At 41.1% G+C, this 21,664-nt stretch overlaps 1 protein-coding gene across 2 annotated transcripts; it reads right to left on the reverse strand.

Moving 5' to 3' along the window:
- Positions 1-5,907: 5,907 nt before the first annotated feature.
- On the reverse strand, positions 5,908-21,645 carry MRPL15 (mitochondrial ribosomal protein L15). Of its 2 annotated transcripts, XM_074146225.1 has the most exons (7): positions 21,593-21,645; positions 17,976-18,557; positions 14,407-14,564; positions 11,688-11,853; positions 11,079-11,202; positions 9,510-9,890; positions 5,908-8,049 (listed from the first exon to the last, which is right to left on the reverse strand). In XM_074146225.1, exons 2-6 carry the CDS (start codon positions 18,072-18,074, stop codon positions 9,553-9,555), a joined length of 885 nt encoding a protein of 294 aa, XP_074002326.1. In that variant the 5' UTR covers positions 18,075-18,557; positions 21,593-21,645; the 3' UTR covers positions 5,908-8,049; positions 9,510-9,552. The 2 variants fall into 2 exon arrangements, with proteins under 2 accessions (XP_074002326.1, XP_074002327.1); XM_074146226.1 differs by lacking the exon at positions 21,593-21,645 and having other exon boundaries at positions 7,166-9,890; positions 14,407-14,561; positions 17,976-18,074.
- Positions 21,646-21,664: the final 19 nt, after the last annotated feature.

Here is a 21,664-nt window from a genome sequence, read left to right on the forward strand (position 1 = left end):
GCAAAGACAGAATCACAGATATGGGGTTGGAAGGGACCTCTGGAGATGATCTAGTCCAACCCCCCTGCCACAGCAGGTCCACCTAGAGCAGGTTGCACAGGAACTTGTCCAGATGGGTTTTGAATGTCTCCAGAGATGGAGACTCCACCACCTCTCTGGCCAGCCTGTTCCATGGCTGTGCCACCCTCAAAGTAAAGAAGTTTCTACTCATGTTTAGGTGGGACTTCTTATGTTCAAGTCTGTGCCCATTATCTCTTGTCGTGTCACTGGGCACCACTGAAAAATGACTGGCCCCATCCTGCTAACACCCACCCTTTAAATATTTATAAGTATTGGTAAGATTCCCCCCTCAGTCTTCTCTTCTCCAGACTAAAAAGACACAAGTCCCTCAGCCTCACACAAGTGAGAAAACACAGCTTTCCCCTCAGCCAAATGTTACTGGGCAACAGTTTTGAGACACTCGCCATATTGCACCATCAGTGTTTCAGACAGGGAAAAAGAACCACATTGTATGGGTGTGTTTGGACAGTTCCGCTGTTCTCATTCCTAGTGTCATGGCACCATGAGGGGGCAGCAGGACAGGGGCTGCCAGCCTGCCCCATTCTCTCCCACCTCCCCAGCCAGGATTAGGGCAGCTGGGGGCACCAGGGCAACCCAGCCCTGGGCATTGGGCACCTCCCTCGGGTGGTACCCGATCCTCCCAGGCAAGGCTGGTCAGTCAGGCTTGGTGTTGCTCTTGCAGCCCTGGAACAAAACTGTGAAAACTGCGATGATGGGAAAAAATAGGCTATGACGATGTGGACTATTCTGCATTAAAAAAAAAAAAAAAAAAAAAAGTTTCATGTACACAATGTCAGAGCACACGAATCCCAGATTTAGGGAAAAATGATGGCTATTTGGAGGCTTGTATTGCTCAGAGACTGGAATCTGATGCTGATGGAGATTTTTGCCTGGGGAATTTGCTAGCCCGCTCTCCAGAGGCACATCCTGTCAGAGACACTTAGCAGATGAAAAAAATCAGTGAATTTTAAAATACAGAACCTTTATTTTTTCATGGGCTAATTAGAAACATGCCACAAATACAGAACCTGAGCCACACGTAAAGTTCTGAGTCAGATATAAAAGATTATCTGAAGGAAAAAAAAGCCTGCCTTTTCCGTTCAACAACACATGGCTTGTGCAAGTTCCTAGTTATTTCATTCAGGAAGAATCAAAGTTTCCTTTCAACCACAGAAAAACATTGAGCTCTGACTCTGTGTAGCCAAGCACAGTGCTAGCAGCAAAGAGTCATGCTGAAGCAACCAAAATGTTTATTTCCAGTACTTCAAGAAACACTAAAATGACAGAAGACATAAAAAATTCCTCCAGTCCCAAGGACTGCTCCAAGAAGGCTTCTTTAGGGTTTCAGTACAGGGTTTCATGTGAAACCCATCGACGTCAGGAACCACCGAGAACCTCTGCAGTCTAGTTTTTGAATCAATGACTACTCTTACAAGGAGAAGACTGCTTTGGTTCATGCTGAGGGGGGGTTGGGGGCTGTTTCCCCAAATATATATGGTTACTTCTTTTAGTAAAGGTGACACACAATTCTCCTTTGGGGTATGTTATCCCCTTGAAATGTTAATCTAGATAACCAAAGAAAAATCAGAAGTGTTCTGGGTGTCTTTTAGCCACGTTTTACTCTTGCTCTTAAATACGCAGTTCACGAAGGCACAGAACTCAAAGTATTTCCAGCAGGATCTGCAATGATGATGGAACAGGTAGTGCTCTCCAGGTGGCATCATCATTGCAGGATGCTACCTCTGGTCAGTGGACATCACTAGACAGAAATTTCTGCATCTTGGATAATGTCCCATTATGTTTGATTTTGGATTCCTTAAAATAGGATGAGCAAAGAGAATCCAAACAGCAAGGCCAGCCATTATTTTATTAAGGAAAAACCACAAAAGGATCATAATCTGAACTTACCACTGATTGCTATAAGCCATCTCACAGTTTGCTCAGCGCAGCTGCAATGCACAGCTCCCAGGAGACCACATGCAAAACCCTCATGGTTACAATATTAAGCTCAAACAAGCTTTCAATGTACCTTAACTTCAGCTTCAGAAGAGTATGCTAGAAACACTGAAAACAAAGGCCAAAAGTGATGATGAAATAAATGAACTGTTCATTTTGATGTTTAAACCTTCTGGACTTAGAAAAGAGTGAATAGTCCCTAAACCAGACTTCAGTGAATTCCCATAGGAATAAGTGCATCTGGTCACTAGGTGTCAGCCTTGCCTATACCAGAAGGACACTGGACCTTCTCTCTGTCCCAGTGAGCAGATGCAACTCTCAGCATCTCTACAAACGATGGCAGCAGTCTTGTAATTTGGGGAAAGGAGCAAGGGGATGTTGTTTGTGTGGAACGCTTACATACCTGGTAACGTAAAATTTGTTGCCCTCAGGTGTAGATGCTGGAAAGCACAGCAAAGCTGCTTACACCCCGAGGAGACGTGACTGAAGGTCAACTGCAGAGACAGCAGAGGAGTTATGCTCTCAAACAATGAAGAAATCAGCAGGGTATAAGCAATGAATCAGTAGCTGTTTTGCGAACCTCGCAACATTTACTGTTTATTCTAAAGCACCAGTTCCTGGAATAATGCCATCACATGAAAATGCTGGCTCCCACTTCTTAAATTTGCTTCTAGGCTCACTGGATAGACAAACAATGCTTGGAAACAAGATCCCTGCAGGGCTGAAAACTCTAAGGACAACAAAGAAAACCTAAAATGTATTCTTTAAATGATTTCTTGAATACTTACAGTTCATAACAGTACAGTCAGCAAAAACAAAGAGTAATTAAATGTGCAGCAGAGTTTCAGCAGTGTTTGCAGAATGTTTGTACGTTTCTGATTTTGGAATCTTTTCAGATGGAGACTTTCACACCTTGATTCTCAGGTTCCCATGCCTGCACAGATTATCTTTTCTTTTGCTAGGGCCAACTGCAGCACCACAGCTGGAAGTCATTGCCCACAGTGGTCTGCTGCCATTGCAGTTTCCTGATACGCTGCAAGCAAAGTCATCCAGCTCAGCTGAGGGCAACAGTTCAAACTAGGAAAACATGCACTTTTCACAAAATGCAGCAAAAAGATGTCAGCTTTTTACCCCCCGTTTTCTTCTTAGGTTCTCTTAATGGGCAGATAAGCTTTTCCACAATAACTAAAGACAAAAATCATAGCATCCCAGTGCTTTGATTCCCTCAAATACATACAAATATGAGTGCATAAAAACTAACCCGGGTAGAATTTTGCAGCACATTCACATCCTCCTTACAGTAATTCATTTCATGATCATTCCACAGTAAACACCTGTCTTTAATAATGAACCTGGAAGGGCTGGAGCTTTCCAGTAACAACAATAACAACAAAACCCAACAACAAAATCACAATTAGCCCAGACATTTCACAAGTCCTAGACATCAGGGCAGCAGCAATGGCGAGCCAGCCAAACCCAACAGAAAACAAGTAGAATAATATTTTGACTGGAACAGTCTCAAACCTAGTACACGGCCCATACCCAGACTGCCTGCTGTGGCGATTAGTGCAAGTGCCTTGCCAAAAACAAAACAAAACAAAAAACAACCAAAAAACCACAACTGAAAGAAAAAAAGGGATAAAAGGGATAAACGATTGCCTATGCACTAAAAACCAAACTGTGCCTATGAGGTATCAGGGACCCAGAATCACTGAAAACAGGAGAAATGGCAAGTCAAAATCCGTAGAAGGATCAGTCCCAAATCTTTTATACACACACAACTCATCACAACAGTTGTAGGGGGGCCCTAAGAGATACAGTGGTCTGCATGGTCTCAGAGACCTGTGAGACAAGTGGCTCAGTCCCCTTCTCTGACCATTACAAGCACCACTTGCTGAAGGAGACACCTCGGAGGGACACTGCCCTCCTCTCCAATTTTTAACTCATTTGCAAGTCCAGGCGACTTTAATTTCCATGCTTTGCTTGCAGAGGAAATGCATCGAGTTAGCACAAACATCAGCAATGTGTTACACAATAAGGCAGGTAGACAAATTTTGCATGGCGATATGAGTGCAGAGCTGTGAACTGAGAGGCATCCACCTTGAAAGAGTCAGGTTTCTAGGTGAGGATGCCACCAATTTCTGCATCCTCCAACAGTTGTAAAATAACATGGATCATCTAACTGCCAGCACTTCACTTCTTGCGGCACCAAGATGTCCCCCTGACTTGTTTTTTATTAAATTAGCATGCTTATTTTCAAAGACAAACACAACCTAGCACATCAAACTTGAGAAGTTCCCAGTGCTGAGCTAGGCAATCCACACCGGTGACTCGTGATCCGCAAGATCTTCCCACCCCTACCTTCAAGCCTCTTGGGCCACTGAAAACAGAGTGGGATTCAGTTCCAGATACTTACATTTTAGGTATATACAGGTGCACTATATATTAAAACTACGGTCAGAGTCAGTAGAGCCTAAAGTCCAATTTAGTTGCTCAGATGTTCTCCTTCAGGCTGAACAGTGATTTACCAGGCTCCACTGACTCTATCATTCTACTGGCTATGAAATGAGCTTAAAAAACTGTCTACATGCGAGTAAATTTAGACTTGCATTAATTTTGAAATTGAGACAATACCTCCCTATAGTAAATTTACAGGGAACTTGGATTCCAACTTTTGAAGCTCTGAACCACAGCTACATTCAACAAAGAAGGCATCTCCCTTGCCCTTATTTAGAGCAGACAAGGCAATCCTACCGTGAAACTAGAATGAACTGTACAGAGCCTGGGTTTCCAAAGGTGCAAGGAGAGACTGATTTGGGTATTGATGCATTGAGCGCAAAATTGCCTATCCATTAAAACTTGTATCTAGTGTGTAATTCTGAGTTGAGTGCACAGACACCCTTCTAGGAGGGTTCCTTGACTCTGAATAAACTCCAAATGCATTGCTCAAAGGCCCCTCAACTCAGTCAGCGTGTGCCTTGGAATCTACAAGGTTAACAAGTAAACAACATTGCTGTTGACATTTTTAACAACAAAAGCAACACCAGTCCAGGAAACTCAAGCCATGAAAAACCCCCTCGTATAAACAGATGCAGGAATGATCAACACTTTTCCTGCTCCAGAGGCACATAAAACAACCAGATTTTCAAACCCAGAGTGGGCCAGACAGGATGACACTGTGAGAATGATTGAGCCCTGTAGTTCCCACCACTGCAATGGGAGAAGCGAGAAGAGACCTTGGGAAGATGCAGATGTAACAGAGGGAATATTAAGCAAAGGAGACAGAATAGATCTGAGGATAGTTTGCTTCCACTGAGAAACCAGTAATTCTCTAGACAATGCCATATATTTCTGCTACAGAAGACCAAGACGGGATACCTGGGCTAGGAGATGAAGGAGCTTAAGAAATTTAGAATTTTCCTACTGGGTAAGAATTCTGTCACACCAGGACTTATAACTATATCTTTTCACAGACTAAACCATAACACAATAACCTGAAGTACAGACTGCAAGTTATGTAAAACTATTGCCATCTGATCGCCAACCAAGAAGTTTTTGAGAAATAAATCTGCACATGAAATATTAAACTGGTCATTTTGGACAGACACAGCATCTTTCTTACTTTATATACATGTAAATATAACACTTAAATATTTAAAATACAAAACTCCTGCAACAATTTCAAATTAGAGACAATTTTTTACAGAACTTGTGAGCGTTCAACAGTGCAAAATTAGCTTTGCATTAGCATGTTAAATTTGAGCTATAAAATAGAAAATAATAAAATAGCAATGGGAAGCTATCTTCATACCTGACCACTTTTATATGACTTCCTGGAGCACTAACATCAATTATGCTCGTATGTCAAAACAATGTTGGCACACTGCCAGCGAGGATTCAGATCAGGGCCACTGATTTATTCATTTATTCCTTTTGGGAAATCAATGGTACAGTCAACTTTTGGTTATTAAACATGAATACTATACTATGAAGTATAACGAGTTAAAAGCCAGCGCGTCTTTGTTGTACATATCAGTAATAGGGAAAATGCATTTATTTTAACTTGCTTCATTTTGAGTCTGCGGTCAGCCACCTGTAAAGATAGTACAGGCTACCAACAGCAGCCATTCAATTTCATAAGAAATGGTGATTTTAATTATCAGTGTATGATATAACAAGGTATGAACTCATTCAGAGGCGTTTATTTTGATTTCAGTCTCACACATGTAATCAGTTTTACCAAGGAACTGTTCAAAAGTATGATGTTGTTGATAAAAATTGACACGGCTTTCGGTAGTTTATGGCACAAATAACATTTCTTTTCCTCAACTACTTAATAGTGCTTTTCCGGTTACAGCAGATTGGGTGCTCCTTGCTGTGTAATACATTGTTGCATATGAAAAACCCCTATCAAAACAGGATATCCAAGGCAATCATTTATCTTATGAACATGAAAACATGGTACGTGTTCCTAAGTAAAAAGAATGGCCTTAGATGCCAGCGCTGGCTTAAGAGTCTTGCATCAGTGAGCCTGACCCTCATATAAACAACAGTCCATCGGGAGGCTGTTTATTACAGATTTATTAGAAACCTTGTCAATAACTTACTTGTGCTTTTGATAATTCTGTATTCAGTTGCCAGGAGACTTGTGTTCCTGACGAGATAAAATGAACAGGAAATCCTCTATAGCCTTGTCACTTTTTTCACTAGTAAATAAAAATCAGAACAACCATTATAAAATACTAGCTACTGTAAACAGAAGAGAGAAAAAAAGACAAGTATTGCATATTTTAAATAAAGCAACATACAGCCCTTTTTGCCCTCTCCAATTATAAGATGATAAAAGATCACCTTTATGAAGTAGAATGACCGGATTCTGTGGAACGTGGCTGTTTTGGCTCCAAGGTATTTGTAGCGTTATAGTATCAGAGCCAGGATACAGCTGCCTTGTGACTAAGACATCGTCCACTGAATAAGTGCTATCCAACCCCTCGACGTCACCAGACATCTGTTTCCTGTTTTCATTCTTTCTTTCGCTGTTATCATTTTATCCAAGTTACCCTTTCACCTGAAAATCATTTAGAAACCTACAGAAACCAGCGCGTGCACGCGTGTGTATATCAAAGAAGTTGATTTAGAAAAAAAAATTGCTGAGAGCAGTTTGTTCATTTTAATACAAAGAGCAGGAGTGGAAACAAAGTTGCCTTCCCCCCCTTTTCTCCTCCCCAAAATACACAATGATACATAAACACTTTTGTCTTCTGGTCTTCACTAATATGACTAACTTCCTTCTTCGCTTCCAGTTAAGTAGCTTTCCTGTTGAGTACCACCACCTCCACAAAATACAATTGTGAATCGATTCATAAAAACAGAAACATTATGGCACAAATAAGGGAAGGCAATAAATACTCTTCCCCCCTTCCAACTCCTTCCCAAATGGAGGCAGTAGTATTGTAATAACAAAAAGAAAAAAAAAAAACTTTTAAAAAAAAAAGTATTGCTTGTCATTTAAGTTTCCAAACCAACAATCATCAGGATGCAGAACAGGATACATCTAAAGTGAGAAAGTTATTTACTTCACATTCAAGTTAACACTAGCTATACTTTTTTTGGCACACGGTATTATTCTTAATGTGCCAAAAAAGTGTTGTGCACCTTATAAAACATGAATGTTAACACCACCAAGAGCAAATTCCTGCTATTCACAATCCAATGTTATACTGGTGGTGTTTTGCTACGTTTCACCTATACTTAAACCACAAGTCAGGAGAATGACCATTACTGATAGCATCTAACACACATTAACAACGGACAACAGAAGCTGGAGAGTAAGCTGTCAAAAATTAGTGACTTTCCATTGTTATCCTCTGTATTTCAGACCATTTAGTCATCATGAGAATAGAAGAATTGTTTTATTTGTCTTGTGATTACAGATGCTCATATTAATTGACAAGGCAGTTTGTTGAGTGAAGGGAAAATCTGGCCTGGTTGACAAACACCAACAAAAAAAATTCATCCATTCCTTGTTATTCTCTGAAAGAAAAAGAAGATATTTTTAAATTTTTTTATTTTATTCCCCCCACACCTTGAGGCATAAAAGTGAAATACAGGTGTTATACAACAGAAGCAGGAGATTCTGGCATTCAGAGGTCTTCCCCTAGGAGAGAGGATGGTTTGGCAGCTACAGGAAACTGTAAGTAGCACTTCCAAAGGCAAATGAAAATTGGAAAGCAAGACTTACTCTTGTGTTCTGTTCTTCCCGTCTGTTTCCTGCATCCTAATAACCAAATTCTCCCTATTTTAAAGCCCAATTCAGCTTCCATTAAAGTTCACATAATTATGAAGCATCCCATTAACTTATGAGGAGCCAGATCAAGTTCTTACAGATTAATTTAGTCTCCTCTTTCATCTTCCAATTTATTGCTTGGTTCATCACCCCAAAAGCCTAACCCTAAGCTTCCATATGAAGCCTTGAACACTCCTGCATAGTAGAAATATAGTATTCTGGAGAGACTGATGAAAGAAATATTTTTCAAGATCATATCAAGTTGAGTGTGATTAAAATACTGTTTCCCATAAAAATTATTTGTTCGTAACTTTTCACAACACCTAAATTCACTTGTCCACTGTCACATATGCAACCTGATCAAGCTGAAAACTGAACGTTAATTGTTCATCACATCCCCATCCCTGACAATCTACTGTCACTGTCTAATATTCATTGATTCCGGATTCTGCTGTGCATTTTTATCAGTGACATTACATTTGTGTCTGAATTATAAGAGCCATTGATTTGAGATAGCTAGTTTTTTTAAAAAATAGAATTTAACTAGAAAGTTCTTTTAAACTGCACATCCTGTCTTTCTCAATTCTATCTGAAGGAATAAGACAAAGATCAAGACCTCTCAAGCTCTAGTGCTACTGATGTTGTTGATGGTGTTGTTGCTACTGATGACAGTGGCAAAATCCAAAATGTTGCTATGGAACTGAAGAGGTTAATGAATTCTTCTGTACTTTGTTATTTCTGGTTGCTTTTAATTTTCCCCCATCCAAAAATAGATGGGGGAAATACCTCTTAACAGTATTCAAGATACCATTTTCTAAAACATAACATATAATGCTATACAGTATGAATGTAAAACTAATATCAGTTCTGTACAGCCATGTTTCCAGTTTAGAACTGAGAGGGGGAAAAGATAGGAACTAATTATTAGGTCAAGTTACTCTTCGGAATCATCCTCTGAAACAAATGCAACATCAAACATTTTGTCTGAAAAAATAACTGGCAAATCATCGCAAGAGAAGTGCCTAAACACACACTTTATGTTGCTCTACACTGTTTCCAAATGTTAAGACTTCTCATACACAGTATTATGACAATAAAAAAGTTGAGAGCTCCACAGAAGATTACATAAACAAAAATTTATGTTTTGTCTAGTATAACAGGAGTCTTAAAAAAAAACAAACACCACTTTGTATCCATTATTTCATACCCAGATGTTTCCTGTGCACCTGCAGTTGTCTCCAGTTCTGAATTCATGAACTATAGTATTTTAACAGCTTCTCATCAGTTGGTTTTAGAATTTTCTTGTCTGCCATGTTTACGATCCATCCCGGAGCAAGACCAAAAAATATCTGTCTAGGATCCTTGCGCGTGCTTAACATTTTGAAGAGTTCATCCTTGGTTATGTCTGGTAAGGTATAACCATATTTCTTGGCAAGTTCAAGCCTGGCTTCTGCAACCTTGGATGGATCTGCCAGGTACCCACGACTCCTGGCATCTGTGTAGTAACGGACTAGATCTTCAGGTGGAAGCATTCGCTTTGGAATAGGCTGGCCACGCAGAAAAAATACTACTGGCTTACATAAAATTTCTGTGGGCAAACAAGAGAGAACATTAGATACTATCCTTCAAAATAAATATTTAAAGACATTAAATGACATTTCCTTATTTAGCGTTTTGTACTAAATAAGTTATTAAAAAGTAACAAGAAAAATAATCAAATCTTAAGAATATTCTTCTTCAGAATGAGACAGTGTTTTACAAGTTTCACTTAAAACAGAATTGTTTGTTTGGTTAACTGCTATTTATAGTGACAGCCTGAATGAATCACTACTTTAATACATTAGAATGCCTACAGTAACTAAGCTAGATACCAGCATTTATTTAAAGGCCTGACTTCCAGGTTAGAAGCAATGCATTTGCCTGGATACTTACACAGTGTACCAACAGATGTCAAATTTAGTGTTTCTAGAAGTATTTTAAATAAAGAATCAATAGCACATGCACCTATTTAGTCATTCGTGAGACTACCGTTTCCTCCTCAAGTTTTACTGAGTTTGGCAAATTACATTCCAAATCCTTTTAACCTTAGTATCTCAATTATTTTCTGGATTGGAAACAAATAAATTGTATCACTCCCGGGTAACATATTTTGGACACAAAAAATGTCTATTCCTCTTGTTCTCAGCCTCATTCACACATGAAAGCTCCATTATTGTCAATAAAAACTGCATGAATGAATATTAGGCAGGATGCAGCCTCAAGCAAAGCAAAGCCTCATTCTCCAGTGAAAGTGTTCTGAAAACAATAGCCATTTTAGCTGGAATGATTCTGAGCTTCTGTAACTCAGTTATTTCCTCACTTTAACTAGAAAAATATTTTAAATTAAAAATATAAACATCCATAATGTTTTTTAAATCTAGGGGTTTTTTTCCTGAATTTTCTTAGGGTTATTAAACACATGAGAAAGTTAGAAGAGAAAAATTCAAAGAAACAATCTTTTAATAATTCCTGTATTTACAAAGCTACTTGGATTTCTTTAACTGGCTGATTGGTAAATGACCACTAACACTGGTAGGGCTAAACAGGTGAATGGCTAAAAAAAGCAAAACGGAGGATGAATAGCAGTTCAACATTTGTATAACAACATGTTGTTGAAGCTTTTAGAACAGAAGAAGTGGATGATTTTCCAGTAAGAACTACGTTTGAAACTTTGATTTGGATCATTTAATCTGTGCACATTAAAAAAAAAAAAAAAAGTCAGAACTGAAATTCTTACCCAAACTCCTTGGATCATAGAATGATGTTGTTACAACTCCCCCATTTTTTTCTATGGTTGCAATCGCTAATTCAGATGCCCTCTGCACTTCAATATTTACTTTTGCTGAAAAGATATCAGCACCCTGTAAATTTCAACACGTTAGAATAACATTAAAATGAGTATTTTTGGACATACGTGTATTCTTCTCTGCAAAGTTGTAAGAAACATTAAATCCTGCAAAATATTATGATTTGTCTGTTCCCTGCACCAGGATGGGTAACGAAATTGCTCTCACTCAGTCATCTTGGTTGAATGAAAAAAGTTTGCCTTTCCAAGATATTCATACATTTCTTTCAGTACATTTTAGTCTTCTGTTGTAAAACACCAACCTCTTGTTATGTGCTCCTTAACTATTATTTTTGTAGTCTCTCACATCTTAAAACACCATCCTGGTTATTGGTTTGGGGTTTTTTTGCTAACACACAGTGCCCTCTAGTGGATTTATTACCACAAAAATCCCACAGCAAATTAAGAAAAGCGAAGATGCTTCCAAACCAGCCTGGTATGGAAAAATTGAAAATCCAAGGCTTTATACTGCCTGAAGTACCAAGTGTCTTGTATGCGTACCTCCTCCACCAGCTGGACACCGTAATCCCTTTTGAGAGGTTGCACTGTTACACCTCTGGCATTAGTGAGCTGCGTTAAGTCAATCGGCTGCGTGGGGTCAACTCTACCCAAATCAATCAGGTACTGCAACCTCTGAAGACTGAGTGGTTGATACTGCCGTCTGAGGCTGGGGAGATGAAAACAAACAAAAAAACCCAAACAAAACAATGAGAAATTTACAAAACTGAAGCTTTAATACAAACTGGTCAACTGAGATACAGCACACTGTATTCCATTTTCTACCTGCTCCTAAAACTACCAAGTAAATGTTTAAACCAGACCCATCCGTAAGCCAAAATTTTAAGTTTAATTTAATGCAAATACAAGACCTAGTTACAGCCCAAGACTCATTATGCATTCAGGTTTGCTCACACACCCCCACCTCCAATATGACTTTAATTATTTTGCTGTTGCTGAGCTCAATTTACTCCAGAATAACTGATTGGTTTAAGGAAGCAAAAAAAAGATGAAGAAATTGAAGTGTCATCATTTCTTGGTAAGCCAACAACATTCTAAATAACTATGACTTTCAAAGTGAATCCAGGTTAGTAGCTTCACTTAAACATTCAGAAAATCTGACAAAAACTACAGTCAAAATCAAATATACCCTCCCCTCTCATACAAATTTAGTCAAAGACTATCAGCCAAACCCTGTGCGTGCTCCTGCATAGCTTGCCTATATCCAGTAAGATTTTTCAGTCCATTACCACTGTACCTGACACCTCACAAGTACTGAATAGAATCTTCCCAAAATAGCACCAAGGGAGAGAAATAGTGAGAAAATATGCATTAACTCATATCGCCAAAGGAAACTGGAATATTTTGTCAATAGCCATCAGCTTCAGCAGAATCCACTTTGGTATTTTATGAAGTTCTAACTTTACTATACAAACCAATCCTTAGAATAGCTTTCCCAATCCCAATGTCTGCCGACCACACACCATTTATGTGGATGCTCAAAACTTTCTCATACAATCAGTTTAACCACTGCTATTAGAAATCTGTGAGTGGTAGCAGAGAAAATGAGCAGCTTATCTTTGTTACTGGCAAGTAAGACAACAGAATTTACACTGTCAGTTCCTAACAGACCAAAAGCTCAAAAGCAAAGGAACACCATGGCCGAAAGAAAAGCGGAGACAGAAAGAAATAAAAAGTGAAGACAAAGAAAAGAGGTGGAGATAAACAGGCAGAGATATTGTTCAGCATGCTCCCATCCTGCCATGACGGTCTCTTCTCAAGTGCACTTACAGTGTTCACTAGAAAAACATTTACAATAACCTGCCATTGAAATTTTGCCAACAACATTGAAAAGAAATTACAGACTACTTCTTTTGTTTCCACATGCTGTCAGGTGTGCTTAAAAACAGCAAGACCCTATTAAATTTTTGTCACTGCAGAAACTTGGATTTTTGCTGTTGGTTATTCATGAATTCATTCTGCAGCAGTTCCTTTGCGGGATTGAGAATCTACCCTGTGTCTTCAGCTATCAAAAGTGCTTCTCATTTATAATAAGTTAGTTAAACAAACAGGAGGAAATGACAATACTTGGAAATATAGTCTGAATCACACTTCAAAGCTAGTAAGACTGACAGAGAAAACCTCTGATAATCAGGACAGGTCTGCAGGGTATACTGTATGCATAAAGAATGGAACTATAAAAATTGCACAGCTATTGGATGAAGTTGCAACAGCAAATGAATCATAAAATTAAAATGTAAGTTTAACAATTCACAAATAAATTCACGTAAGTCCTTTCATTCTTGAACTGTCTGCTAGGTGTGGCACGTTTTTTGTTACTACTGCCTGTAACAACCTCTATATCCAAACAATGCTTTCATGACCATAACTGAAAGCAACAAAATGGTCAGCGACCAAGGTAACACACATGCCATCTTAGCAAACAAAACCAGCTTTAAACAACAACAACAAAATTGTAATTGTCAATATAGTGAAGGAAATTAATAAAACACTGGCAAACTCCAGCTAAGAACAGTGACTGGTTAGAAGAATCATTATAAACACTAAAAAGCTGAAAGAAGGACACAGCACAAACAAGCACAATGTGGAAAGGGCACAGACGTGTCAAACAAGGCAGGATGTCCGAGAAGAACAATTGTGAAAGATGACTTAACGGCTTCATCCAAGAGATTTGATATTAAAGAGCTTGCTGAGATTCTAGGTGGAACAGATGGAGTGCAGACAGAGAAAGACTGCAGTGTTGCAGGGCTAAAAAGAAGTACAGTCGTGAAGAGAAGCAGAATTGTTTGGTTAGCAGCAGATCAGAGCTTCAGGTGACTAAAGCAAAGAGAAATCGCAAAGCAAGGCTTTGGATTACACTTCCATGCTTAATACCCTCACTCGAGTCAATTTAGTTTGACAGGTTACCTTTGGCTGTGCAGACAGCCAAAGGGCAAAACAAGCATGTATGACCTGCTACATATGAGGGATCATGCAAAGAAAAGGGCAAATAAGCAGAGCTGTAAAATAACAGAAAATAAAAGAATTCATTAAAAAAAAAATCACAAGAAATGGGAGATTCTGCCGGTAAGGAAGTTAACAATCTGAGAGGAATGTCTCATTTTCAGTTCGGCCTATTTTGGCACATTAGATTCTGGCTTCAGGAGAAAGGTCAAGAAAAGCAGACAACAATTAATCTCTGAGTAAATGTGAAGAAACTTACCTATGTCCATCGTTAAACCCGTATTTTGGTATGGCCAAGTAAAATGGAGTTTGACCACCCTCAAAGCCTAATCGGGGGCGATTTCCTCTTTGTCTTTCTCCTTTGTGACCTCGACCACACTTCCTACCTCTGTATCTTCCACGGCCACGTCTTTTCTCCTTGAAAACAACCAGTGATACATTTAGTCAACTACTTTGAAGATAAGTATCTATAAAACATAAGATTTCAGAGACACAAACAACTAAGCAAAACGCTGAGTCTTGAGGAAAAATTACTAAATACCTCTTTTCTAAGGGAAAAAGAGTCAGAAAAGCAGTTAATATGATTTTTTTGCACACCACAGCTCTAGGCAGGCGCCACAAATAGTCTGAAAGTTTACATGAACACATATTGCAACAAAAGGAATACTAGCATTTAATCCTACCTCTTACACTCTGCACTCTGAAAGTTAGAGAATTTTCCTGGATTAACTACTGATATTTCCTCCTTTTTCATTAGAAAGTTGTTCAGTGCTCAGAAGTTTCCAAACACACACACACAAAAAAAAGAGATTTAAAAAAAAAAAAAAAGAAAAAATAATCAATTCTACTTCAAGAGGCAGTGGAACAGACTATATATGCTATGCACACGTAATTCTTTTCATGGACTCAGACTTTCTGAAGAGTCTGCAACTGTTGCAATTTCTACTGACTACAAGTCAAAAGAGCAGACTATATTTTAAAACGTTATTATGTTTTTAAATTAAGACTATGATCCTGAGCACTTTCAGTTAGCATTGTAGCCATAAATAGCAGTTCAGCAATCTTCTTGCACTCACCTATTTGTGCCAGCAGAAGCACTTGCACAGCTAAATGGTGAACAGGATCAAAGAGATAAACAAAGCTAAAACTTTTTTTTTTTTTTTAAAAATTCAAAATCCAGGCCAGTTGCACCATTCAGTACAATTCATAGGTATGCAAATATCTATAGGACTACAAAACAGGCAGTAAGCAAGGCTGGAAACGAGCAGCTGAGGGTGACTGCTATTAAATGAAGTGGTGCCAGCTCACTCTGACCTAGCAAATAAAGTTTGCTGTGTAAGGTGACTTCATTTAATTCATATCCTGAAGAATTTGCAGCACTAAGGCTCACTTTGAGTTTTTCACACTTTGTCAGGGATAAGAGAGCCACAAGCTTCACAATCCTTACTGCTGTGCTGTATGCGATAAGAGTTCAGTGTTCAGCTCAAAGAGGCACAACCACATCTGTGCATCCTTTGACAGATCCATTTGATCTTACAAAGTTTTTCCCATTTAAGCTAACGTTCACTGGAGTGTGAACGCATGTGGAAGGAGCAATGTCATGTCACTAACTAGTCTCATATCTGCACAACACACAATTCACCAGTTTGCTATTTTCCATTGTGTTCTTCAACGTGAATCAGTCAAGCTGGGAGACATGTAAAGCAACACATCCTAAACAGTATTTGTACTGCTTATAAGCTAACTTATGAACAAGTCATAGTCACTGATGGATTAATGATATAAATAATTCATTATTAAAGAGACTACAGTAAGCCCCTTCAATGTCTCATTTCTTGTATTCAACACTCAGCCAAACTTCAGGTACCCCTAATCCTACAAATCAATCTATGCAGTTAGACTGCAGCACAGAATATTGAGTAAAACTCAGTTCTGAAAACTGCTCGTTATTAGCCTAGCACCTCAAGGACATGAAATTTGATGTTTTCTGCTCTTTATTGTGTCTGTAAGTTTTTAAAAGTTATGGAGCACTTAATGTGCACTGAAATATTAGAATAAAAGTCAGTATGGACATACATCAGAAATGAAACACATTAATATATTTGAAACATCATCTGACCTAAGATGCACAACTCACCTGTATTAATACTAAATAGTATAGAGTTCAAGTGCAGTTTTATGTTAGACTGGACTATCCCTGCCATCAAAAGAAGTTGACTTATCCCCAGCTCACACGCTATGCTTCTTTACTCACAGCGCCTCTTGGGCTGACACAAGCAGTTGTGTGGCTCCGTGTTGGACAGGTCAGGGAATTAAACTGCATAAAAACAATTTTTGTCTAACTAGTTTTCAGCTGGTTTAGTTCCCTGCTCTGGCTCGCTGCACAACCTCTAGTAACAGTACAAAGCACCGGGAGGCAGAGGGATGGGACAGCTGGCCCACCCTTTCTGGCAGTTGCCTGTACACACACCAAATTACACGGTGACTTTAGTTAATACAAATACACTGACAATATCTGGTCACAAATGGAATGTAATCAGTACATGGACCAGATTTTAGATTGCCAGAGGAGCCAATCAAAAATTTATCTTTTTTTTACTGCAACTTCTGTTTGTGAAGTCAAATGCTCTTATATCTGTTTATTTGAGAACTTCCCTAATCACAGAATAAGGTTGTCAGACACCAAAACACCAGAGAAACAGAGCTGAGGTCACGTGTACAAACTCTAACTGAAGGTAAAGAGTTAGCAGTAACATGGGGGGAAAAAAGCGCTCATTTTCTAGATGGAGCTGCAAGTTACTCTACAAAGATTACAAGATTCTACAAAGAATCTCTACTTTGAAGATTAAAAAAAAAGTGTTTTCCTAAACCAAACAGCTACCTCAAAAAACAAAAAGCCCTGAGACCAAACACTGGAAGGAAAGCATCAGTTCTAGTAAACCTCAAGTTCAGATTATCTCAAAACTTCTGGATGCTAAGCCTGAAAATACCATTTTGGAGCTGGATTACCTTGAAAGACCTTAAGAATCACCACTTCAGTCCTGCACAGGGTTACTTCTTCCAGTTCCGCTCGACCCTGGCCAAGCTGGGCATTCACAGCTTCAAGTGAAGTAACTTGACAGTGGGGGGGGAACCCATGATCTGCAGGGGGGGGAAATTTCCATTCTCTTGTCTTGTCACAGGTGTAAGGGGTTACAGCTATGCTGCACTCACCAGCTCTACAGGCATGTGTAGGGAGCCTTGAGCACTAACAGGGAAGTACTGCTGGGCACTCCCTGTCAATTCTCTATTCCTATGACTTTAGCTCTTGAAACTCATCCCCCTGTTCACCGATATTTCCCCCAAACCAGGTGGGTTTCTTCCTCATTTCTTTTCTTTTCACCTCTATCACTTCACAAGGAGACAGCAAGCAGCAGTAACAAGAAGTGCTGGCTGACATCACATTCCTTTTCTTTTAAGCCTTTCAACCTTCCCTTTTCAAATGTATTATCCCATCCCATAAACATTTGGTATTCCATACCTTTTTACTGTTTCTGCCCATCCCCCAGTGATGGCCCTAGGGTTTAGCTAGGGCCACTCATCAGCCAGTTCTCTTTGGGGATGGCCACACACCCCGGCTACAAGACATACAAAGGACAAGAACGCTGCCACCCACTCCTCAGCCTTCCTACGCCTATTCTCCTGGGCCTGCCGCAGCCTCCTCAAAGGTCTTCTAACAGCCCTCGAGGCAACGGCCACCAGAGCCGGGCGTGCCCGCTACCAAGGCAGAGTCCTGTCGCTGGAAGGAAAGCACACCCGCGACTCACCCGACAAGCTGCAGGCACTCACCGGCTTTTTGGAGCCTGGGCTGGGCCTTAGGTTGGCCAAACTGACCCTGGGCAGCGATCGCAACAGCTCCAAGGCCTTGGTCCCGCCATTCCCGCTCATGTCCGCTCACCTCCCAAGGGCGGCAGCGGCGCGCGCCTGGGCGAGCTGCTTTACGGCAGAACCGTAAACCGCGCCTTCCCAACAGTGTCGCGCAGCCTACCCCGCCAGCGGGGCGGGGCCGGAATACGCGTTATTATTCGAGCCTTCCCTGGTAGCGCTGCAGTACTTGATCACTTTTAATATTTTAATTTAAAAAGCGGACCTACTGGAAAATCGTGCAGCAGTTTCAGTCAGTATATGGGTCTGGCGTAGCGGGTGCAGGGTGTAGGCTGACGGGAGCGAGGAACAGCGTGAGTCATGTTGCCGCGGAGATGTCACAGAGCGGAAAGGCCGGTTCCCGTTGAGAAAGTCTCCCGGTGCTTTTTCGGTGTAATATCCCGCTTTCAGTCCCGAAACGTCTGTTTCACCAAAACCTTCTTCCACCTTGAACGTCTGCTTCAGATTACGTCTTGGAGAAAAGGTCACACAACGGCTCTGCCTATCCTGCGAGTAAAGAAAGGTGAAATGGAAATTAGAAATTTGTGACTTTCAGTATGAAATCGGTACAGTTTAGGATCACAGAACGGTTGGAGTTGGAAGGGACCTTAAAGGTCATCCAGTTCCAACCCCCCTGCCATGGGCAGGGACACCTCCACTAGAGCAGGTTGCTCAAAGCCCCATCCAGCCTGGCCTTGAACACCTCCAGGGATGGGGCAGCCACAGCTTCTCTGGGCAACCTGTTCCAGTGCCTCACCACCCTCACAGTAAGAATTTCTTTCTAGTACCTAGTCTAAATCTCCCCTCTTTCAATTTAAAACCATTACCCGTCGTCCTGTCACTACATGTCCTCGTAAAAAGTCCCTCTCCAGCTTTCTTGTAGGCTCCCTTCAGATACTGGAAGGCCTCTATAAGGTCTTCCTGGAGCCTTTCTCTTCTCCAAGCTGAACAACCCCAGCTCTCTCAGCCTGTCTTCACAGGACAGGTGCTCAAGCCTTCTGGTCACCTTTGTGGCCCTCTCCTGGACCTGCTACAACAGGTCCATATCCTTCACAGAATCACAGAATCTTCATGGTTGGAAGGGACCTTTGAGATCATCGAGTCCAACCACAAAAAAACCCCCAAAAAAACCACACCACAAAACACCACACACCACACCCACCCACAAACAGACACAAACCAGCAATCTCGGGCACTAGAGCATGCCCTGAAGTGCCATGTCTACACGTTCCTTAAATATCTCCAGGTATGGCAACTCCACCACCTCCCTGGGCAGGCTGTTCCAGTGCCTGACCACTCTCTCAGTAAAGTAATTCTTCCTAATAGAGAAGAGCCGGAGAGGGACTCTTTGTCAGGAAATGTCGTGACAGGACAAGGGGTAATGGTTTTAAATTGGAAGAGGGGAGATTTAGATTAGATATCAGGAAGAAATTCTTTACTGTGAGGGTGGTGAAGCACTGGAACAGGTTGCCCAGGGAAGTTGTGGATGCCCCATCCCTGGAAGTGTTCAAGGCCAGGCTGGATGGGGCTTTGAGCAACCTGGTCTAGTGGGAGGTGTCCCTGCCTGTGGCAGGGGGGTTGGAACTCGATGATCTTTAAGGTCCTTTCCAACTCTAGCCATTCTATGATTCTAATATCTAATCTAAACCTCCCCTGCCGCAACTTTAGATCATTTCCTCTGGTCCTGTCATTATTCGCTTGGGAGAAGAGGCCAACACCCACCTCTCTACAACCTCCTTTCAGGTAGTTGTAGAGGGCAATGAGGTCCCCCCTCAGCCTCCTCCTCTCCAAACTAAACTTGCCCTTCCTGTGTTGAGGACTCCAAATCTGGACACAGTTCTCCAGATGGGGTCCCACCAGAGCGGAGCAGAGGGGCAGGATCACTTCCCTTGCCCTGCTGGCCACACTTCTCTTGATGCAGCCCAGGATGGGGTTGGCTTTCTGGGCTGCCAGTGCACATCGCCAGCTTATGTCCAGCTTCTCATCCACCAACACCCCCACAACCTTCTCCTCAGGGCTGCTCTCCAGCCATTCTCAGCCCAGCCTGTATTTGTGCTTGGGACTGCCCTGGCCCAAGGGCAGGACCTCGCACTTGGCCTTGTTGAACTTCATGAGGTTGACATGGGCCCAACTCTCAAGCTTCTTACCCCTGTCAAAAAAAAAATACAAAAATCACGATATAACAATACACTTGAAATACTGGTGGACAACCATCCTATCTAAGTCCATTTCAGCCACTAGGATAGGGAAAAATGCATAGTTTAGAGCATGCTTTGCCTTGTAAAGCTCTCACTATTTTAAGCAGAACCTTGAATTTGGATAGAAAAATATCACTTCTATGATAGCTATCAAAACACAAAAAGCTACCTGTAAAAATAACCCGATTTCATCAATAACCCCCTGCATAAATGCTATTATCAAAGCAGCCTAACAATCATGGCAAAAGAGGCTGCATATTTCATGTTACACAGCTGGTGCAAAGGCTTCTTCAATATATTTTATGTAGCCATGCTGATAAAAATATGAACATTGTTGAGCAAAAGCTTTGTGAAAAAACACATCCCTGCCTGGTATGGAACATGCCAGAGGGAAGGATGTGAAAGAAGTATAGCATGCATTCAGCTGCTGTGTGAGCTGCCAAAAAGGCATCCGTGTTAGCCAGATACCATCCGGCAAATACAATGAGTAGATTGACTTTCTGGGAGGAAATATCTGACAAAGATGTATGGAATAGAAGACAAAGAACAAAGTATTTCATTTTGATAGAAATGTGTTTGCCGTACTTACTCAGAGTTGGTCTAAGTATTCGGGATGGACTGGAATGATCCAGTAATTTCAATACGGAGTGCCTGAATAGCCCAATACATTTCAAGATGAATGAGAACCATTGACTCTTTGGGTGTAAGCCAAGAGATTTAATTTGGTGATGAAGGCATCTGATCTGATGAGGACAAATGTGTTCTAACAATGCTGTTTGCTGGTTTTCCTGTTTCCCATGATTACTATTTTAATATTTACCTATTTAAGAATACTGTAATTTCCCTTCCCCCCCAAGCCTCAGCATAAAAAGGATTTTAAAATGTAAAAAATGGGTTTTGCAGGAATCTTGCAGGAATCTTTGCAGCTCAAAACCACAGACGTGCAAATTAAACTAGAAAAGTGCAGTATCATCCAGCAGATATATCTGGCTATTTGAAAGGTAGTTTTAAAGGTGAAAGGCAGTTCAAACTCTCTGAAATCCCTGGAAAGCCAAAAACAGAAGCAACTTTACAGAGCCCGCCTTTTAAGCAGCATACGCAGACTTGCCACCCCGCGATACACCAGGCTTCTGCCGGGCTTCCCCTGAGGGGTTTCCCCTGAGCAAGGCCTTAGCTACCGCCGGCACACCCCACGGGCCTGCAGCGCCCACACGCCTGCCCGGGTCACAGTTCACGCCGCCGCCTCTCACAGGCAGCAAGCCGGCCTGGGAAGGCACGTACAAGGCCGAAGGAGGCACCAAGGGTCGCCGATCCGGCTCCCCGGAGACCACGTTAACCTTTTACCTCAGGGGCGGGCGGGACGGCTGCCCGGCGGCGACGGCTCCCCTCAGCCGCGCGGCCGCCTCGGGACCCGCC

The sequence above is a fragment of the Numenius arquata genome, chromosome 4 (assembly GCF_964106895.1).
Source record: "Numenius arquata chromosome 4, bNumArq3.hap1.1, whole genome shotgun sequence".
NCBI classification, from domain to species: Eukaryota; Metazoa; Chordata; class Aves; order Charadriiformes; family Scolopacidae; genus Numenius; species Numenius arquata.